The 20,693-nt window shown below is 44.5% G+C and overlaps 2 protein-coding genes across 3 annotated transcripts; one reads left to right on the top strand and one right to left on the bottom strand.

Annotated features, from left to right (window-relative positions):
* The first annotated feature begins 659 nt into the window (after positions 1-659).
* Positions 660-7,235, top strand: ccdc90b (coiled-coil domain containing 90B). Its single transcript, XM_024261268.2, has 9 exons — positions 660-877; positions 2,314-2,433; positions 2,758-2,861; positions 2,949-3,050; positions 3,165-3,206; positions 3,322-3,393; positions 4,817-4,870; positions 6,461-6,575; positions 7,028-7,235. Exons 1-9 carry the CDS (start codon positions 826-828, stop codon positions 7,081-7,083), a joined length of 717 nt encoding a protein of 238 aa, XP_024117036.1. The 5' UTR covers positions 660-825; the 3' UTR covers positions 7,084-7,235.
* A 63-nt stretch (positions 7,236-7,298) lies between these two features.
* pcf11 (PCF11 cleavage and polyadenylation factor subunit) lies at positions 7,299-20,528 on the bottom strand. 2 transcript variants are annotated; one of them, XM_024261266.2, is made up of 18 exons: positions 20,315-20,528; positions 20,030-20,233; positions 16,519-16,644; positions 16,096-16,278; positions 14,879-15,082; positions 12,893-13,821; positions 12,651-12,822; positions 12,192-12,576; positions 11,977-12,120; positions 10,787-11,883; positions 10,656-10,716; positions 10,461-10,586; positions 10,278-10,389; positions 10,019-10,202; positions 9,521-9,676; positions 9,322-9,414; positions 7,979-8,014; positions 7,299-7,906 (listed from the first exon to the last, which is right to left on the bottom strand). In XM_024261266.2, exons 2-18 carry the CDS (start codon positions 20,195-20,197, stop codon positions 7,685-7,687), a joined length of 4,398 nt encoding a protein of 1,465 aa, XP_024117034.1. In that variant the 5' UTR covers positions 20,198-20,233; positions 20,315-20,528; the 3' UTR covers positions 7,299-7,684. The 2 variants fall into 2 exon arrangements, with proteins under 2 accessions (XP_024117034.1, XP_024117033.1); XM_024261265.2 differs by having other exon boundaries at positions 20,030-20,527.
* Between the last annotated feature and the right edge of the window lie 165 nt (positions 20,529-20,693).

The raw sequence follows: 20,693 nt of genomic DNA, 5'->3' as shown, positions 1-20,693 counted from the left end.
CAAACATATAAATAAAACAAAACAGAACTAAATTAAATGTAATTAAATCACATTTAGTTTAATTTAATAAAGAATATTGAAATGAAATAAAATAGGATAAGATAAAATAGAAAAAACAAAAAATGAAATAAAATAAATCGAAATAAAATAATATTTATCTAAAAAATGACGAGATATAATGAAATGAAATTAAAAAAAAACTAAATAATACAATAGAATGATATAAAATAAAACAAAACTTTTAAAGTACAATGAAAGTACAATGAAATAAAACAAAAGAAAAAAAAATAAAATACAATGAATTAAATTAAATTAAAATGTTTTAAAAATGAAATAAAATGAAATAAAAAAACGAAAGGACTATAAATAACAGTTTTGAGGATGTTTTTTCCACTGATCTCAGGTCAAAATCCACTTTATATGTATTTTCTGAAGTCACTCTATCTTAGATTAGTGCAAATAAACTTGTGTTTTTGATAAAAAAAAATAGAGTTTTTAAAATTACGAAAATTGTTCAACTGTAAGTGAAGTGAAATATTTAGAGTAAATAAATAATAACATTTTTAATATATGTTATTATAGTGTATTGACTGAGTTTGCGAACCCTTGTTTTTTCATCTCCACCACAGGGGGCGCTGTCCTACTACTTATGTTCTGAACTGACAACCTTTCCAGTCGGAAAGTCAGTGAACGCACCACCTGATCACGCGCGCCGACTTTCAGTTGTGGGCCCGTGCGTGTTTGTGAGTCCCTGCCTTCTTTGTGAGTCGTTGCGTGTTTGTGCGTGAACTGTCGCTGAAGCCCCTGAAAGTCTGAACTTCCGGGATGAACGCGCTGCTGCGGCGCTGCGTTTGGCGGTGGGCTGTCACGCGCAGAGGTAGGTCATCGAAGCGCTAGGAGAAACTCGAGTGTTTTCACGGAAGACGTGACGAAAACACTGGGAGGTGAATCGATGTGTGATCAAAACAACAACAGGCACAAACCAGGCGCGTGTCCAGGACTTTCACACCTCTCCTGTAGATGACCAGTCATCAGGAGCACTCTTTACTTTTCTCTTCCACTTTTCCCACTGTCCACTGATCCAAATCTCTGCTCTCCAGAGATAGTTCTAGATCTCCTCATCCGTCATCCAGTATGTCTCCTCTCGCTCACATCATCCCCTGACAAGATTCAACATCAGACTTCCCGTTGAAAACTTCTGCAGCTCTAGAACGACTGGAGATGTCTTCTCTGGACGCTTCTCCATCTGAAGATCTAACGGGGTTTGTAGCTAAATATTATTTCAAATCCAAATAAAACAAAATATTGGTGTTTGGTAAAAAAAAAAAAAACGGAAAAAGGCCCAAAACTTTTTTGCTATTCTAAAATAAACACAATTATTTTCAGATTCAATGTTTTGATTTTTAGGTTTCAAAACTCATAATTTCAATTTCAACTTTTTTTTCAGTTTTCCATCTTCAAATCTGAAAGTTTCAGTTTCAAACCTTCTAGGCATGTTGGTTTATGAGATTTGGCCAAACACCAGTATTTTTTTTTATTTATTTTATTTGGGTTTCAAATAATATTGGCCTCAATTTAGCTCCATAGGTTTGGTAGTTCCAGCAGAGTCCTTTCTAACTCCATCGCTCAAGGTGAGAAGTTTGCTGGAGGGAGAATCATGGGGTGGGCTTGTCGTCAGGAGCTAGACTGGCCCCCAGCTCCTCCTGACAGGAACTCTGAATGTTTCAGCTGAACAGGACGTTTGGACAATTTAATTCTCCCAACTGTAGGGACGACCTCTTCCTGTTCCAACATGGCTGCACATCAGAGCACCAAAGGGTCCAGGAAGACATGGATCAACCTGACTGCCCTGCACCTCTGACAGTACGTGTGAACTGGACTGAGTGACTCCTCCCACCTGATGTTCCAAACAGGAAGTACCTGCTGATTCCAAGAAGCCAAAATCCCATAGACTTCTATAGAGAAATAAACAGCTATTATTTCTTAGTCTTATATCAAAAGTTTGAAATGCTTGATTGACAGATCCTCCCAAGTGTTAGGGGTGTGGCCTTCCAGCAAACTGGCTCCTGATTGGCCGCTGACATTGAACGTTGAGTAAGCCTGACTCGGATCCATCACTGCTTCCTGACGTCATCTGGCCAAGAGGACCTGGCTGCAGACATCAGTGACCAGAACCAGAAGTCCCTTCATATAGCTAAAAAAACACCAGTTCTGTTTTTTTGTCTGATTCAAGGATGCTGAAGACAGGCTTAGATGGAGGAAACTGATTCGCTGTGGCGACAAAAACAGCAAAAACGTTTTGTTTGTGGGCAGGTTTCCATGTTGGAGCTCGGCTGACGACCTTCGACCTCAGGAAGATTGAGCTGACGCCTCTGGAGCAGCGGAAGCTCACCTTCGACTCTCACGCCATGGCGGCGGAGCTGGAGACCAGCGGTGAGCTGAGAAACGGAATCTTTTTTACAGTTACACAAAAAATCATGTTTGTCTGGGATCATGGTGTCGACTTTATCTGGCTTCATTTTCTGAATGAACTTGGAGCTGCTCTCAGTCTCAGTCAGTCCGATCCTCCTTGAGATCCAGAACTCAACAAATTCCTCCAATGATTGGCTTTTAATTAAATGGTAACTTCAAGATGCCACAAAAACCTTCAAAATACCATTTTCACACCAGTCTGTAACAAATGATTCATCTGAAGATATTTTCTGTTTTTCAATCCTTTTTGAACTGCTGCTCTAACAGGTTTCTATTCTTGTGAAGGTTTTGAGAAGCAGCAAGCGGAGCTGATAGTTTCAGCTCTGGTCACCCTGACAACGGCCAACATGGACATCGTCTACAAAGATATGGTGACCAAGGCCCATCAGGTGTGTGCAACTTAGACAGTTCAAATGAAGCTTTTACCAAACATGTCTAGTTTAAAGAAAGTTTAAAGAAATCCCATTTTTCTTCAGGAGATTGCGGTCCAGCAGATCATGTCTCATCTGGACTCCATCAGGAAGGACATGGTGATCCTGGAGAAGAGCGAGTTCTCCAACCTGCGCTCTGAGAACACAGTAATGGCATTACTGCACTTCTCATCAGGATGGTTTCACGTTTAAAAGCCGTCTAACTCTTTAGTCTGTGAGCTTCTGCAGATTTGACTTCACAGCATTTGTTTGTTTATGCAGAAAATGAAGCGAGAGCTGGAGCAGCTGCAGAACAGACTCAAGGTGAGGAGTCCTCCGTCTGCTGTGGAAATGTGTGGAGGCGGGGCTTATTTGACCGACCCTCTCGTCTGGGTGTGAGGAGAGGCGTTCACCTCTGGGCGTGTTTCTGTTTGTCCAGGAGGAGACAGAGAAAGTCAGGGCAGAAACCAAGCTGGACATCAACATGGAGAGAAGCAGGATCTCCGACATGGTGAGAGCTCAGGAGATCTGATCCGCTGTGAGTTAAGGTGAACCCTCGGGGTGTCAGCGCAAGTGAAAATATATGGAGAAGAATGGATAGTAAAGACTAGCCCTGAGGAACTCCTCGTGTTTTTCTCAGAAGGGCTTTAGCGTCCCAGCATGACAGCAGCAGAACTGTGTAGCTTCTTTCTACTGTTAGCATTTCTGATGAAAGGACTTTCTGCTTTTAAAGCATGTGTCAAAGTCAAGGCCAGAGGGCCGGATACGGCCCTCTGGGTAATCCAGCCCTCCAAATCATTTTATTTGTTGTTATTAATGGCTGTGGATCTTTAGTTTAGCTAATATTTCAGCTACATACTAGCTGTTTTGGCTAATTAGGGCTTTTCTTTTTAAGTTTTTTAGGTGGTTTTGGAGTTAGGCTAATATTTATATGCTAGCTGTTTTGACTAATTTAGACTGTTTTTTTGTTTTGTTTTTTTTTTTAGCTTTTTTATGCTGTTTTTGAGTTTTGCTAATATGTCAGCAATACATGCTTGCGGTTTTGGTTAATTTAAGCTTTTCTATTTAATTTTTTCAGGCTGTTTTAGAGTAGCTAATACTTCAGCTACATGCTAGCTTTTTAACCTAATTTAGGCTCTTTTTAAGTTTTTTAGGCTATTTTGGACTTTGGCTAATATCTACATGCTAGCTGTTTTGGCTAATTTAGGGTTTTTTTTTTTTAGTTTTTTAGCCTGTTTTGGACTTTAGCTCATATTTCCTCTACATGCTAGCGTTTCTGGCTGTTTTGGCTAATTTAGGGTTTTTTTTTTTTGTTTGTTTGTTTTTTAGGCTGTTTTGAAGTTTAGCTATTTTTCAGCTACATGCATTTTTTAAAGTTTTTTAGGCTAATTTGGCATTTAGCCAATATTTTAGTTGGCTATCAGCTTCAGCGTTTTTAACTATCAATTTCAGCATCTTCAGCTATCAGTAGCATCTTCTTCAGCCAAATTCATCTTACAGCATTCACACTAACATTATCACAGGTGATGCTACATATCTAGTTTATAATTATCTTAAAAAGTTACGGTTTTAAAGTTTTAAATGTAATTTTAGGATGTTCAATAACTGTTTATCTTGTTGGTGTGTTTTGGATTTTGGCCCCTTTTGCGATTGAGTTTGACATTCCAGTTCGAAAGGGATCCAAGTAGATCTGGTGTGATCTGTGACATCACACATCCAGACCAGAGCAAACTGATTTGAACGATCTGCTGAAAAGAACCTGCCTCAGGGTTTTGGAAGTGTTCACCTTGTTAGCACAGGCCACGCCCCTTTCCACTACTTCTGAAGATGTGAAGACATGCTGGTCCACATGAGGAGAAGCTCAGGATTTCATCTTTTAAGGCAACATATGAAGAACTTGAAGTATGGAACTGATTGTGTTTTTTTCCTGTCAGTTTACTGAACAGGAGAAGAAGCTGATGGAGGCCACGTCTGAGTTCCACCACAAGGTAATGCAACTGTGGAGCATCTTCACCACCACTCCTTTAACCCTCATTCAATTAAGGTTTAAGGTTATAGGAACCTCTTAGAACCACAGATAAATCTGGCTGCTGTCTTTAGAACCAGCTGCAGCCACTGAATCTTTAGGAAGCATTTAAGGAGCTGCATTAATTCAGCATGGACACACACAAGCATAACAATGTCAGGATTTGACTTTGAAAGACTTGATCCTAGGCAAACGTTGCAGCTGGAAAAAGCCTGGAGACAGCATTTAACTGGAGAAAACACAATTACCTCAGTCTTGCTATCATTAAAACCAAGAATGTTAGCTGACATCCATAGTCTAATACTTTCAGAATGAATGAGAAATTCTTCAAATTTCAAACTTTTGAGTAGATTAGCAGCAAGTCTTTAAGTACATTCATGGGCTCATCTTCTAGAGTAATTTTTTAAAAATTGGAGTTTAGCTAATATTTTAGCAACATGCTAACGTTTTTTTTTTTTTTTTTTTTGCTAATAAGTTATCTAACTATGTTTTTATAGCCTAATTTAGAGTTTAGCTAATATTTTTGTGTCTGATTTTGACTAATTTAGTTTATTGAGGAATTTTAGGCCATTTTGGAGTTTAGCTAGTATTCGAGCAACAAGATAGCTTTTTAGGCCTGGTATTTACTAAGGTTTTTGAGACTGATTTGGAGTTTAGCTCATATTTAAGCAACACACTAAATATTTTAGCAAAATTTACATGTATTTGAGATTTTAAGCAATTTTGCTAAAATAAATTCTGAAATTTAGGTCAACTTCAGCGCTCTTTCAAAATTTCCAGTCTTTCAGCAAATTTAGCATTTTGCATTATCAGCAAATCCCTTCAGCAATTACAGTAATTTCAGCAAACAGCTTCAGCATCTTTAGCGAAAAGCTTAAACATATTCAGCAACGACATTCAGCAAAAAGCATTTAAACTAGCATTATTGCAGGTAATGCAAATGTTCTAGTTTTCATCTTGGGGTCAGACCCTTTAGATATAAGTATATATATTAGACAGTCGTCAGCATAGATGAAAATTCACCTTATGCTTTTGGAGAAGCATTCTGAGGGGCAGCAAAGAGATAGAAAACAACAATGGGCCTCAAACTGATCCCTGAGGAACCCCCCCTCTAGGGCTCAACGTTTCGATGAGTGAGGGCCCGTTCTGACAAAGAAAGACCTGTCTGCGTTCCCGAAAGTCCCGCCCATTGTTCCAGCTGGTCAGTCTGACCGTAAATCTGACGTTAGATCTAATAAGAAAAGAAAAAACAGCTCACCTTTGCGTGTTGTTAGTAAAACGTGTTAGCATGCAAAAGTTAGTCAATTGTTTTAATGTTTAAAGATTTTCTTCAAATCCAAACCCTTTAACACCTGAGGCGTTGCCAGTGACGCTTAAACACAAAATCTTTAACTTTAAGCCGTGAACACGATCAACATAATTCCATTAGATTGTGAAACTTCACAATCTAATGGAATTATGTTGATCGTGTTCACGGCTTAAAACAGACCAACAGCCTCCTCTCTGATTGGACAGGCCTCTTGATGACATGACAAATGTCTGCTGTGCTCAGAAAGCCGACTTGGAAAACGACAACATGGAGATCAACAAGAAGATCGACCTGCAGGTGGCGTCACTAAAAACCGTCCTGGAGTCCCTCAAGCTGGAGACCATCCGGTACCTGGCAGGTGGGTTGGTGTGGGGGCGTGGCTCAGACTGTCCCAAAATGGATCTTAACCCTTCAACACCATGTCGTGTTTGATATTTCACTGTATGCACTTTGTTTTTGCCCTTTTAGAGAGAACGATGCAGAAATTCTGTTGTAAATAATTTGATACTGGAAAATTTAAACTTTTAACAAACTAAACCTGTTGTTCATAGTTATTTGCAGTTTTTCTCCAAAAATCACATTCAATTGTGTTTTTCTTCACATTTTAAATTGTTTAAAAGACTATTATGAAATAGAATAAATTGTAAAATGATTATAAATATTGAAAATTTAATTTAATTTAAAAAAAGTGGCAACATTTGTAAACATTTGTAGGACATACTCTGACCCTTTCATAGTCAACATTAGGAGAAAAGTCCAGGCGGACATTTTGAGGCTTCAGTGTTAATGAAGGTCTTTGCTCCTCCACAGCGACGCTGTTCTCCTGCTTGGCCATCGCTCTGGGGTTCTACAGACTGTGGAGGTGAAGGAGGTCCATCAGAACCTCTTCAAATATGTTTTCTACCACTGCTACACCTTCAAGGAGATCTTTGTGGGTTTTATTTCATTTGATCGACCTCTCCTGAAGTGACTTTTTATGTTCCAGCTTTTCAATAAATCTATTCTGTTTTGTGATGAACTGGAAGTCAATTTATTTCATGACAGATTTTAAAAAACATGAAATGAAAACAGAAGTCAGCACTTTGAGCCACAGGAACTTTATTTTTAATGTTGGACCTGAACACCAAACTGAAGTTGATCACACACAAGCGTGTTTTAGACTTGTTTATTAAAGATCAAAGCAAAAAAAAAAAAACCTCAGTCTCCAGCCACCAATCAGATGATGCTTACCTTCAACACCTGAGACTGAAAGCGCAGCGACCCGACGCTCTGCATTCAACCAGCGTTAGACCACAGGTACCAAAAATACTTTAATTTATAAATTAAATCATTTACAGCTTTGAGCAAACGGAACATTTCTTCACAGAAACAGCGGCCCTGAAACGGCCACACGATCAAATACCAAAACGTATTCAAGTGGTAAAAAGGCCTTCGCCCCCCCACGGGACAAAGGCGAGCAGCAGCACGTCACGCCGGATCCTCTGACGGCGCAGCGTCCGGAGTTCCACCCACCGCCTCCTCAGAACCAGGAGGTTCACAATCCTCTTCCTGTGGAGACTCCACTTCCTGTTTCACTGACGCCACCGCCATCGCACAGGAAGTGGGCTCCTCGTCCGTCTTAAAAGCCCCCAGCGGGTGCTCGGTCAGTAGCTTGCTGGGTGATGGCGTGGCATCCAAGTACGACGACGTCTGCCGAGGAAGAGGAGACGGTCAACTGAGGAAGACTGATGAACACGCGACTAAAGGAAATGATGGACTCACGTTTTTGTAGTCTTCAAAGCAGGACGGGTGGAAGTTCTGCGGAGAAAACAAATGCTTAGACTTTAAATTCCCCCAATGACAAGACCAGTTTTACCTAAAAAATAAAATCATATGGAATACACCACAAACCAGGTGGACCATGTAATGCCTATCTGGTGTTTTTCTGACACGGAAGTCACCATGACTTCTCTCAGGTAAAAAACATTCCAAGTATTGTTTTAATTAAGATTAGGAAGTTTCTAACCAAAATCTCAACCTAAAAAGCCATTTTTCATGTTGATCTGAAGCCTCTGTGTCCTAAATCACCTCTGAGGGGGCGTGGCCTTTGGAGCTGAGCTGAGTAGCTCTCGCTAGCGTCTCGCTAGCGTAAATCTTCCCGGCTGCTACATAAAAATGTCTCCTTTTAACATTTTTTAAAAGGAGACACACTTGGGAATGCATAAACAAAGTGATTTCTCGTTCTGTGAATGCTTTGTAATCATTCACCGTATTCTGTTTCTCTATTATCCTGTTGTCTTTTGTTTGCTTTTTGGCAAGTAAAAACTCAATCTTTCAGCAATTTCTGTAATCTTGGTATAAAAACGGTCATTTCATTAAGGACACTATCAATAGTATTTTTGGTATTCGTAAACTTCTCAGTTTTTACGATTTTACGCAATTTATGCGATTTTTCAGCCCCATTGAAAAGAATGAGAATTTTTCAAATTTCTGCAATTTATGCAAATTAAAAACATTCAGCATGTTCTGGAAATTCATTCCTTTACTTTAAGTATTGTTAAATTTCACAAAAATGAAAACAATTTTATGTTTTTTGTGATTTTTTTTCATGCAATTCTTCAATTTTTTTGCGCACTTTGAACTTTTGCAATATTGGTATCAAAACGTTCAGCATGTTAAGAACATTGATACTGCTGAGGTTTCAATGGCTAATATTGAGTTCAGCTAATATTTTAGTAACATGCTAACATTTTTGGATGATTTAGCATCTACTGAGATTTTTTGGGGTAATCTGGGGTTAAGCTAACATTTTAGCAACATTGTGATTTTTTTCATGAAAGTCTTCAAATATTTGTGGACTTTCTGTTAATTATGCAAGTTTGGTATCAAAACATTCAGCACATTCATGACATTCAGCATTTAAAATAAATTTCTTCAGCATCTTTGGAGACACATTCAGCAAAAAGCATTCACACTAGTGTTATCGCAGGTAACAACTTTTCTAGTTAAATTTGTTCTCTTTCATAAGAAAAATATCACACATACATGTTAAAAACATTATTTTCATCAGAAGGAAAATTGAAAACTTTACACCAAGGAGGGGCGGGGCAGGAGGCGGGACTAACCTTCTCGTCTACTTTAATGGCGTTTTTTAGGAACCAGTCCTCCTCTTCCTCCACCCAGTAGGTCTCAAAGGGTTCCTGACAGATCTCACACAACTGTAGAGAGAATAACCAAAGCTCAAAGCGCCGTCACCTTCATCAACCTCATCTTCCTCCGGACGACGGGCTGCGGCGGCGCTGGCGTGGATCTCTGGGTTCTCACCTCTCCCACCTGGTCCTTGGTGGCTCTTACGCTCTGAAACTCCTTCTCTTTGGCAGCTGCTTGGGTCTTCTGCACCTCCTCCTCGTTCTCCTTCTCAAAGAACTGGCTCTTGGCTCTCTCCTCCAGGTCAGCGATCTCCTCAAACTCAATCCAGTCCTGCAACAAAGACGTGTTCAGGAGGACGCTCAGACGCCCGCTATGCCCCCCCCCAAACGCCACATAAAGATAACATCAGTTTCTGAAAATTCTCTATAATATTGAAAAATCTTTACAAAATAAAAACATTTATTATGATAAAAGGTATTTTACTTTTTACTAGAGTTTAATCTCAAAAGGTTTTGTACTAAAATCTGAAATGTAGAAACAAATACTGGAAACAGTTAAAAGTGGGTGGAGCTACATAAGATTCATTTTAATAATTCATTTTTTCTCTGACGACATTTCAAACAAAAGCTCGATGTTTTCCTGTGAAGGGGGCAGGAAGTGCTGCGCTCTCACCGTCAGGCTGTAGTACCAGCGCCGATGCGTCACCTTCTTGCTGGCCTGCTTGCCGGCGTGGTTCTGCCGGAAGTGCCAGTCCAGGTGGTCAGCGTACATGTCGGTCTGCGCGGTGGTGAAGCGCATGCTGCACAGGCAGCACTGGTTCCCTGTGTATAGCTTGGTCACCACGCTCTCATACCGCCTGAGGGAGCACAGCAATAGGAAATGAGGCGGAGCATCCAGCGGTCACTCGGAGCCAAACCGGGCCTGGACTCACTGTTTCATGGGCTCGATGCTGAAGCCGGTGAGGTCCGGGATGTCGTTCTCCTCCACCTCCTGTTCCTCCTCCTCCTCGGGCTCAGGTGGAGGTGCGGGGGCCGCAGGAGACTCTGAAGGAGATGACAGCGATTATTGAAACAGAAGCTGAAGGCCTGGAGGAGCCGGCGGCCTGCGGACTCACCGCTGCTAACGGGGAGGGCGGGGTCCGGCTGTGACGGCTTGATGATGCCGGTGGAGATGAGTTTGCTCAGAAGAGACTCCACGTCGACCTGACCGAAGTGTTCCCCGGCGGAGGGCACCTGAGGAGCTGCAGACACACAGAGGTCATGGGGGGGCCCCTGCCGTGGCGTTGGTGTGCGTGTGACGGCATACTCACCCTGCTGCCCGAACGGACCCTGGTTCTGAGGCAGGAAGGGGGGGTTCATGTTCGCCATCACCTGGACAAACATTTTTTTTAGGAAAAATCCGGGTAACAGCGTTCCTCTGATAAATGTGGGCGGGACTTACTGGCTGCTGCATGTTGATGGTGGGGGCTGGAGGGTTGTAGAAGGGCCCGGGGCCCGGCTGGCCAAACTGCGGGTTAAAGTTTGCGGCTGCCATTGGTGCGGGGGCAAACTGAGGGTTCATGGGCTCCTGGAACGGCTGGGGGGCCATGCCAAAGTTCTGCTGGGGGGGCATGGGGTTATTGTAAACATCTGGGACCATCGGCCTCACAAGAGGCTGCAGGTTTTGTTGGGGACCAAACCTGGGGGGCCCCTGCTGGCCGGGGACAAAATCGTAGTGTGCCCCCCCTCCCTGCACGGGAGCATTGGGCATGTCGAAACGGGGGACGGGCTGGCCGGGGTGATCGAAACAAACAGGGTTGTCCAGCCGGGGGGGTCTCAACTGGTTTGACAGGTCTTCAAAGTGGGGGGGGTGCTGTTGCTGAAAGCCCATGGGACCGCCAAAGGGACCGGGGGGGTCAAAGTGCTGCACTGACCCGTCCATGGGGCCCGGGCCCCTCCCCGGCCCCGGCTGTTGGCCCATGGGAGCCCCGAACCTGCCGGGCCCTTGGTGGGGCTCAGTCATGTCAACCATCAGGTGAGACGGCCCCCCCCCATCAAACCTGCCCGGACCCTGATGGTGAGGCTCTTCCATGTGTCCTCCTGTCCAGCCTGGGGGGTGTGGCCTGGCAGGGCCGATGTGGGCAGGGCCGCTGTATCGAGGGGGGTGACCTCCGTCGTGAGGGGGTGTGTGTCCTGGAGAGTTACCATGTGGCCGAAAAGCCGGCCCCTTCAGCATGTGCTGGGGGGGCAGGTGGGGGTCCAGAATGATGGGACCATCGTCCGAGTGCTCGCTGTTGGGGCTCTCAAAACGCGCCACCGGACTGTCCGCGGCGTTCCCCTGACGCGGGGGGGACAGCGGCTCACGCCGGAACTGCGGTGCCATCGTTTCCAGCCCCCCCGGGCTCGGGCAGTTTCTGTGGGGCAGCGCCTCGGGGAGGGGGGGGCCTTCAGGCCGGCGGGGTTCGGAGTGTCTGGGCTCGTAGCGCCGGGGAGCGTCGTAGCCGCCCTTCTTCTCCTTGTACAGCTGCCGCTCCAGGGGGGACGTCCACTCCCGCTCGCCTGGAAAAGAAGGAGGAGAAGGAGGCGTTCAGAAATCCCCTGGGGGGGGGTGGGGGGATGGCATGACAGCAGATCTGGGCTTTCAGTACTTACTGGACTTTCGGGGGTCGGCCCTCCTCCTGAAGCGAAGGTCGGGGAGAGACTTGAGGGTGGGGAACTCTTTGCCGTGGTTGTAATCCTCGATCATGGGGGCGAGGGGGGGCCGAGACTCCTCCCTCTCTTTACTCCGGCGTTCCCCTGGGAAACAGCAGAAGGTGTCAGTAAATACAGAACTTCAGAACCTCCGCTCCAATGCTTCCTGATCTCACCTTGTCTGTCTCTGGGGGGTCGGCTGAACTTATGTGAGGGGGGGTGGATGGCTGCGCTGCTGGCTGGTCCCGGATCACCCCCCCCCTCCAGAGAATCCTGGCTCTCCCAGTCTTCGTTGGCGGCTCCGTGGTTGACCTGCGTTCTCTTCAGTTTGGACTTGTGCTTGAAGTAAGACAGCTCGGCCGGGTCCATGTGGGAGTGGGGCTGCATGGAACCAGGCGTGGTCAGGACCGCCTGCTTCTTGGGGGGTAACTCCCCGGGCCCGCCCCAGCTGTCGGAGCGCAGCTGCTTCTCCTCCTGGTACTGGAACAAGTGGTTTATCTGGTGGGCCATGCTCAGGAAGTCCTCCTGAGAGATCTCGCCGCTCTCCACGCGCTTGCTGGCCTGCAGAGAGAAAGCTGTGGTTAGTGGTGGGCGGAGTTTCTTCCCTCCCTCCTGGTCCGTCTTTGTGGGCGTACCCTCATCAGCAGGTCCTTCTTGGAGGCAGAGTTCAGGACTTCTGGTATTTGCAGGTTGGCGTCCACGCTGAGGCGGTGCTTGGGGGTTCTCGGGGTGCTGGGGCGGGCCGGTCCCCCGTAGGGTTTGTGCCTCTGGGGTCCGGCCTTTGGGTGCGACTCCTCCAGCTTCAGGCTGAACGACAAACACAGCTGAGGCCACGCCACACCACCAGAACCGAAACAACAGATATCTTTGGACTTACTGCTTGTTCTCCCAGCCGCTCCTCCAGCGGTGCGCTTCCTTCCCGTCCTTGGCCCCCCCGTCACTGATGCGCAGGGAGTCGACGTGGCGCTCTTCCACGGGCCTTTTAGGCCTCCTGCTATCTGCCTGGTTCTTCTTGGGGGCAAGCCGCTCATCGTGGCCGGGTTTGTTTAAGGTCAGGTTGTCGGGTCGGACTCTTCGGGGCTTTCCGGGTTTGTGGGGGGAGGGAGAGCTGCTCCGGGGTCGGCTTTTGGGCGACCGCCTGTCTTTCCTCTTAGGAGAAGTGTTTGGGGACCGTGAGCGTGATCTGGTGCGTTTCCTGGCATGTGTCCGGGCATTGCCGCCGCTCTTTAGCTCAGCCTTGTCGCCGGCGTCTTCACGCTCGTGTTTGGCCGCCGCGCCGTTGTGCAGCTTGCTCTTGTTGGAGCGCGGGACGTCGTCTCGCTCCTTCTTGTCGCTGCTTCTCTTCTTGTCCTTTGGCTCATCGTCTTTCGGCTCCAGCAGTCGCTTCTTCAGCCGCGGATCCTTCTTCTCCGGGGGTTTGGGTTCAGCCTCAACCGCCTCCTTTTGGTTCTGGACGCTTTTTGGCAATTTGTACTTTGATTTCTCATCTGGCGTGTCTTTCCGCAAGGCTCTGGTTCTATCGGGCTTCACGGGCTTCTCTGGCAGTCTTTTCTCCGGAGTGACGGTGAGGTTCTGGACGCTGGGGGAGGCTTCTTTCCTGGGGACTGGAGGCTCTTTGCTTTGAACTGGAGTCAGAGCAGGGCGGTTCAGACGGGGGTCTCTGGTGGGCAGCTTTGGGTCAGGCTGAGGCTGTGGAGGGATCCATGGTCGGATCACAGGCGTGCTTTGGCTAAGGGGCTTGGGGAATGGGCTCGGTGCTGCCTGTGGGGGGGCTGCAGGAGCTTGTTGGAGGCTGAATCCGACCGCCTGGAAAAGAGGAAAAAAGTTAGAAGCTACAACAGCAATTCTGGAGACTAAAGTAACCGGTCCAGGCTGGTCTCGACATTTTTAATGTATAACAGTCCAACTTTATCAGAGACTTCTCCAACGCAATAACATGTAGCATGGTATGGGGGGTCCACTTAAAGCTGCTATCAGTTCAGCAGAGATCAAACCTGTTCATTCATGTTTGTTCAAAATAAAATGTGACAAATGAGGGATTTACAAAGGTATTTTTATGGTGTTAAATTTCTGCCAAAAGTCTCCTACGAGTGTATATCAAACTCCACGTACGCAACCGTTTCACAGGCTTCCACAATTCTGCAACCCTGAGCGCAGCTGTAGTCCTGAAACCACTCCTGCTCGTGCGTAACAACTCCTGTCTGAGTTTGTGGGGAAAAAAAAACAAACAAAACGGAAACCTGCGTTTCATTGGCCACTTTTCTATTGGCCCCGCCCCGTTATCGTTGCTAGGGGAATATTGACGCCATAACGGGATTCATGTATCATTCATTTTTCATATAGTGATCCTTTTCTAAACTATTATAGAGGAACTGCGAGCGTGGAGTACGTCGACTGCGAGCGTGGAGTACCTCCACTGCGAGCGTGGAATAAGTCCATTGCGCGAGGAGTACGTCAAATGCGTGCATGAAGTACGTCCACTGCGCGCGTGTACTGCGCGCGTGGAGTACGTCCATTGTCCGAGTAGAGTTGTATGTATGCTTGTGGGAGAGTTTTGCCGGAAATATAACACCATGTATTTTACAGCAAAGAGAAAGTGGGCGGGGTCAGGCAAGGTGGATTCTGAGTGAAGCAGACTGCCGCTGATCCAGGTGATCAGCAGCAGAAAAAGTAAATTTTCTGGCAAACCAGAAGGATGAGGCCTGGAGTCCAACACCACAGATTTAAACCGATTCTGATTTTCTTTTCCAATACATCTTATAAAAGTTAGTTTTTCCTGTTCTTGCCCAAAAGTTAAAAAATGAACACAATCAAACATGAAGGTGTCGTTCCAGCAGAACTATAGAGAGACTAATCTCCTCACAAGTTGTGCTTTGGTCTGCTCCAGCTCCAGCTCGATCTTCTTCTGCTGGAGCTCCAGGAGCTGCTTCTGCTTGGCCAGTAGCTGCTGTCGGATCAGCTGCTCCTGGGTCAGGCTGGACTGCCCCGCAGTGCTGGGCGGCTTAGGAGCGACCGGTGGCGGCGGAGGCTGAGCGGGGGCCGGCTGTGGGGAGGGGGGCTCCTCTGTCTGCAGATGAAGGAGGACAAAGTTTTGAGTTTTGACCATCTTCAACCAGAGATGGCTTTGCAGCTGTTACAATGGTTACCCTGGTGCAGATGTTCATGGTTCTGAAGTGTGACTCAAACTTACAGAAGGTTCATGTCATTCACAGCTTAAACCATTAACAGAACCAACAAAAAACACTTTGATTCAAACGTGCTTTCAAGACAAAACCACAAATATTTTCCCAGGAGTCTTTGTTCTGACCAAAGGTCAGACGTGATCGTATGTAGTGGAGGTTTCTCTCACACTTTTGAAGTTACGTAAAGACTCATTCACTGTTTGTAGATACAGATCATCACAAGTTTCCAAAATAAAAGCTTTAATAAAAGCACAGAAGTTTCCACACTGAACTGACTGTAGCTGCTAAAGCACAGAAAATGCAAACGTGTCAGGATGCAAATCACTCTTGGGTGCTGTCGGGTCCAAGGTCCGGCGTGTTGTCACAGTAACACGACAAGAGTCGCCGAGGCTCGACTGAAGCCGTAAAGGAAAGCGATCTACAACTGATCAACATGAAAACATAAATCATCAATTCAGAGAGAAAGTTCGCCTCTTACTGCTTGTTTTTGTTTTTTTCTACAAAATGAAAGAAAATGTTTAAAGCGGCCTGCGCAGTGATATAGAGCAGCAACGGGAACGTTTTTTTTTCTTTTTCAGGTCTGCAGTACGTCCGCCCATCGCATGGTGGACTACGTCCATCCGCGGGCAGAGAACGTCCATTGCAAGCGTGTGTTTTTTGAATATAAAAACAAAAAAAGTTGATTTATTGTTTGGTTACCCTTTAACTTTTCAATCGTTAACACGATCAACGTAATTCCAGTATATTCAGAACGAGAAACAGCAGAATAAACTGGAATTACGTTGATCGTGTTAAAGCCACAGTTAATAAAAGTTTATAAACACTGGAGCTCTGGTGTTTAAGGGTCAAACTAGCTATGTCAGTCCTGCAGACTAACCCACTAGCATCTCATACACACCTGCTTAAAAAACTTGGGGTTGATGTGGATGCTGGAGTTAACGGTGGGCGGAAGCGGCTTGATGGGCCAAGCCGGGTCCAAGGAGTTGACCCTGACATCCAGCAAGTACAGCTTCTTTGTGGGGAACACCTCGTCCCACGTGGAGCGAAGCTTGAACAGGCTCTTCCGCGTGTTTTCGTCCACCTACAACAGAGGACAGGACTTGGTCCACGGAAACAGGCAAGAGCTGGAGAAAAGCATCACAGCAGCTGCTCAACATCTTTATGCAGGAAAAAGCTGCCCAACCCTCCACCTGACATCTCAAGCACACGACTACACACAGGAGGTCACGCACAGCAAGCAACAGACAGACACACAGGAGGGAGGTGAGCTGTGCTGCTAACATTAGTGCTTAAACAACAACCACATCAAAGAGGACTGTACCTTTTCAAAGACACATATAAATGAAGTGACTAGGTTTTTAGCAAACTCTGCAAGGTACTCTCCTCCAACATTCTTCACTATGGAGTCCACTAAGTACAAAACTGGGAGCTTCTCGGAGGGTGGCGCCTGGAGCAAGAGAACTCGACAAGTTTAGAACACAACAGGGGTTAAAGCAACATTTTCAGAACACACAACAGTCAGAACAGCTGGAGCGTCCAGTTCCTTTAGCTTTCACATTATCCAAGTCTGCAGGTGTGAGCGCTCCAAAAGCTCTTCTCCAGTCTGTGAGGAGCCGCCGGGAATCCTTCCAGGAGGAAAATGAAAAATCTTTTTGTTCACTGTCCAGTCCTCGGGAAGTCTTTTACCTCCAAAGAGGGTCCTCACTGGACCCTCTTTGTACTTTACCCATCAGCCACTTCTGCTCCATGTGAGTCTCTTCGCTCAGTCTGAGCCTTCAGAGCTTCTCTGCGCTCCGATTGGGCAAATGATTGATTTGTCTGCGGAGCAGGACTGAACCCGTTTGTCCCAGCGAGCTGAGTCACTGTCTACGTGTCTGCTCATGTAAACCATAACCACAAATTACACTGGGAAAGAAGAAATGACAAAAAGCACATTTCACATGTTTTATTATCAACATTTATACATTGCAGGAAGTCAAGATTTCACGAGTGGATTCATGCAGAGGCTTTGTGATCGCCACAGCTTCAGCATGCGTGGGGGGGGGGCCCTGGCGCTGCGCTTCACAACAACACAGTTCAATGACAGCCATGTGGTCCGGCTTCAACGAGGATCCCCCACAGCCCTCACTGTGCACCGATTACAACTGATCAATGTGCCGAGGTGCAGCAGCGACCGCCGACCGCACAGGAGGGCAAGAGCCATGGTTTGCTTTCCAAGTGTCGGACCATAACGGTTCCTACAAGTTTTTTAAGACCACGCAAATGTCCACAAATGTCAAAATTCAAGGCTTTTTTAGGGATTATTTCCAAATTACGTAAATTCAATGCTTTAAAACTTTAAGACCGCCAGATCCCTGCATAAAGACACTCAACAACCCTTGTGCTCTCTAATGGGGTCCAGATGACCCCACGCTTGCGTTGATGTGCGATCTCTCCCATGACAAAGGTGGTCAGGATTTTATTTCTACCATGGACACCAGTGAAGATGAAAAAAATCCTTGAAAATAAAGTTAAGCGCACTGTCTTGTGGAGTCCAGATGACGAACTATAATGTAAACATGCCTAGGATAGCACAAGGGTTGAAAACGCATAACTGGTTGTAGAATCATTCTTACAAACTCTTTTCCAACTTTAGGTTCAGTTTCAGTGACGTAACTGGACGATTTTCAAACCGTATCAATAAAAATCCTCTTAACTTTGTTTTTATCCAATTGGCGACAAGAACGAGTTCTGAGAACTGACTGACCTCAGAGAATCTTGTAGATCAGAGGTCTGACGCCTTAGACTCCAGAGCCATATGCAGCTAAATGTTATTTAGGAGCCGACGAGGTTTATGTTATCAAAGGAGTGTTTTCATATTGTCTTTGTTGGGTTTTTTTTCCAAAAAAAAAAAAAAAAAAAAAAAAAAAAAACAACAAAATATTCCACTTATTTAAAGGGAGTTTACAGAAGCAGAAGAACATACAAAATAATTGCAGGGTTTAATCCTAATTTGATCTGCCACATGCAGCTCTGGATCAGTAGCTTTGGAGAAAATAATAGCAATTTGAATAAAAAATGTGCTTGGAGTAGGGCTGGGCCATGTGGAATTTTTTATATCAATTTAATTTTATCATACTCTTGCGATAACCATATATTATGACGATACAAGTCAAATAACTAAAATTTGTCAAATTTGAACATTCTGTGGTTCATAAGAGAAATAATAAAGTTTATTTCCTATCACACTATGTAGTTTTGTTACTTTTTGTCAATTGTGTTTAGATTTTTGACACTGCAAAGATGAAAAAAAGTTGAATCAACAGTCACTGCAGTTTATTTTTAGAATCAGCTTATGGACCGTGTTCCTCTCTTCTGTTGCACAATAGTGTTCAGCTGTTTAAAGTAGGCGTGTGCCAAAATATCGATACTGCGATAGCCCTGGGATTGATTTTCGGAGGGTTCTCGCCAAGTATCGATCTTTTATTTTGGTTTGAAGAGGCTGTAAAACATTATATTCATCATCGTTTAGTGAGACGTTCCATTGGCGGTAGATAGAAGGCGCACATAGCGAGACACCAATGTGTCTGGCAGCTACTTGAATTATTCAATTTTTTCTGTTTTTTACAACAACCGTGCACTTAGTAGTGGCACTGCTGTTCATGTTTGTTATTATTAACACTGAATTTTACAGATAATTCAAATTCAATCGGTGCTGACGATTGTCAGAGACATAGTGTTACTGATTCCAGGAACGTCGTACAAAAGTGTCTATTTGTCGCAAAAATTAAGACACGAGTGGTTTATTATGATTTTGTTTAAGGTAAAAAAAAAAAAAATAGATACATTTTCCCCCAAAATATATGTTATCTTATATAATGTGGTTATTAGAGACTGTTTTTACCAATTGTAGAAGTGTTGCGATATCATCACATCATGAGGTGCCCAGTGATTCCCAGTACTAGTTCAGAGGCTAATTAAATAAATGCATTTACATGTATGGATTTGTTTTTAGCTTGAATTCTTCGAATGTTGTTATTCATTAGTAAAGGGAGAATAAAGATTCAGAGATATGATAGAAATTTTCATTTCAAATTCAAGTAAATCTGCTACAGCAATATGCATTTAATTTTGAAAGGAACTTGTGTGTGCTGTTGTCAAAAATAAGTTTTAAAAATGTAATTAGAAAAGCACAACACTTTCATCATTCAAATTTATACATTTGAATGCTACATTTTATGAGTTGATGATTTAATGCCCGCATACACAAATAAAGTCTATTTAGTCGGTAAGAAACTGACCCAAGTGGCACGCCATACTCAAAAAACCCTGACAAATAAGTAATCTGATTACAGTAATGATCAACTGACTTTTGTACAAGTGATTCAGATCTATTTCATAAAAAAAAAAACGTGTCATTAAGTTTGTGGAGTTTTCGGTCAAAATATATCCTTTCAATTTAATCACGCAGAAAATCAACTGGGTTCAACTGTAGAGTTGCAGACGTCAACTCTCGCGAGATTAAGAACGGCGAAAAATTAAAATTCTAAAACTCAGGAACTGCGCCGTTGATTTCTGTTGAAGCCGAGACCACATCGAACTGCATCTTCAACTGCGGTCAATCCGACAAAAAGAGTTTCAACAACCTGACTTTTTTTGCAAAATAAGATTTAATGTAAGAGCGAACCGTATACCGAATATTTTAATGACTGTCACACAAACAAACTGAGCTTTTAAGGGCAACGGATTCAGGCAGACATGACACGAGCTAAGCTGGTATTACAACACTGGCCGCCATGTTTTCTCGGCCTAATACAGCAGCTGAAAGATAAAGTATTCTATTTCATAAAAACCTTGGTTATTTGAGCTTCAATTATTGCGACGATATCCTTGGCGAACTGCAGGTTCTCCTCGGCCAGGATGGTGAGCATGTTGATGTGCGGCTTGCTGTTGAACGTCAGGTCCTCCAGGGAGGACTGGTACTCCCGACACGCGTCCTGGCGCGCCGCGCCGTCCTCCATCTTCGAGAATTGTGAGCCGCAGAAACCTACACGAGTCTGACCGGAAGCATCACCGCCGATCAGCAGACAGTCCACGAACTCGTGCAGCGAACCTTCCGCTCGGAGTCGAAGACTTACAAGGCCAGACTCGTGTTTTTTGTTTTCCTTCTTTTTTTTCGGTGGACGTTCTCGATCCGATTTTGACGACAAGAAAATGGCGACCAGAACCAACAGTGGAGGGCATCACGTGACATTTGTATATTTATAGCTGTCATTACGTCAGGCAAATCCAATTGGCTAAATTAAGCTCCTCCTCCCCTGGTTAGGGCGGTTCCCACGGTTACAGACAGACAAATAAACCAATCAAAACAAAGATATGTCGCCATTATATAACGGACAAACAATAAACATAGCGTAATTTATTTATATATATATATAGAAATACGTTTTTTTAACGAAATGAAAATGTAAAGGGATTTACAGATAAAATATTTTAAAAAATGAGTAAATTACAAAC

Source organism: Oryzias melastigma, linkage group LG14 (assembly GCF_002922805.2).
Source record: "Oryzias melastigma strain HK-1 linkage group LG14, ASM292280v2, whole genome shotgun sequence".
Taxonomy (NCBI): domain Eukaryota; kingdom Metazoa; phylum Chordata; class Actinopteri; order Beloniformes; family Adrianichthyidae; genus Oryzias; species Oryzias melastigma.
Note: the sequence above shows the minus strand (reverse complement) of the source record. Positions and strands in the feature narration are given on the sequence as shown.

Excerpts from the sequence above, each read along its gene's own strand:
- ccdc90b (XM_024261268.2), top strand. The coding sequence starts at position 826 with ATGAACGCGCTGCTGCGGCGCTGCGTTTGGCGGTGGGCTGTCACGCGC. Across the intron at positions 2,862-2,948 it reads TGGTGACCAAGGCCCATCAG|GAGATTGCGGTCCAGCAGAT; the intron begins GTGTGTGCAACT and ends ATTTTTCTTCAG. Across the intron at positions 4,871-6,460 it reads CGTCTGAGTTCCACCACAAG|AAAGCCGACTTGGAAAACGA; the intron begins GTAATGCAACTG and ends TGCTGTGCTCAG.
- pcf11 (XM_024261266.2), bottom strand. The coding sequence starts at position 20,197 with ATGGAGGACGGCGCGGCGCGCCAGGACGCGTGTCGGGAGTACCAGTCC. Across the intron at positions 10,587-10,655 it reads GGGTCCGTTCGGGCAGCAGG|CTCCTCAGGTGCCCTCCGCC; the intron begins GTGAGTATGCCG and ends GTGTGTCTGCAG. Across the intron at positions 8,015-9,321 it reads CCATTAAAGTAGACGAGAAG|AACTTCCACCCGTCCTGCTT; the intron begins GTTAGTCCCGCC and ends TTTTCTCCGCAG.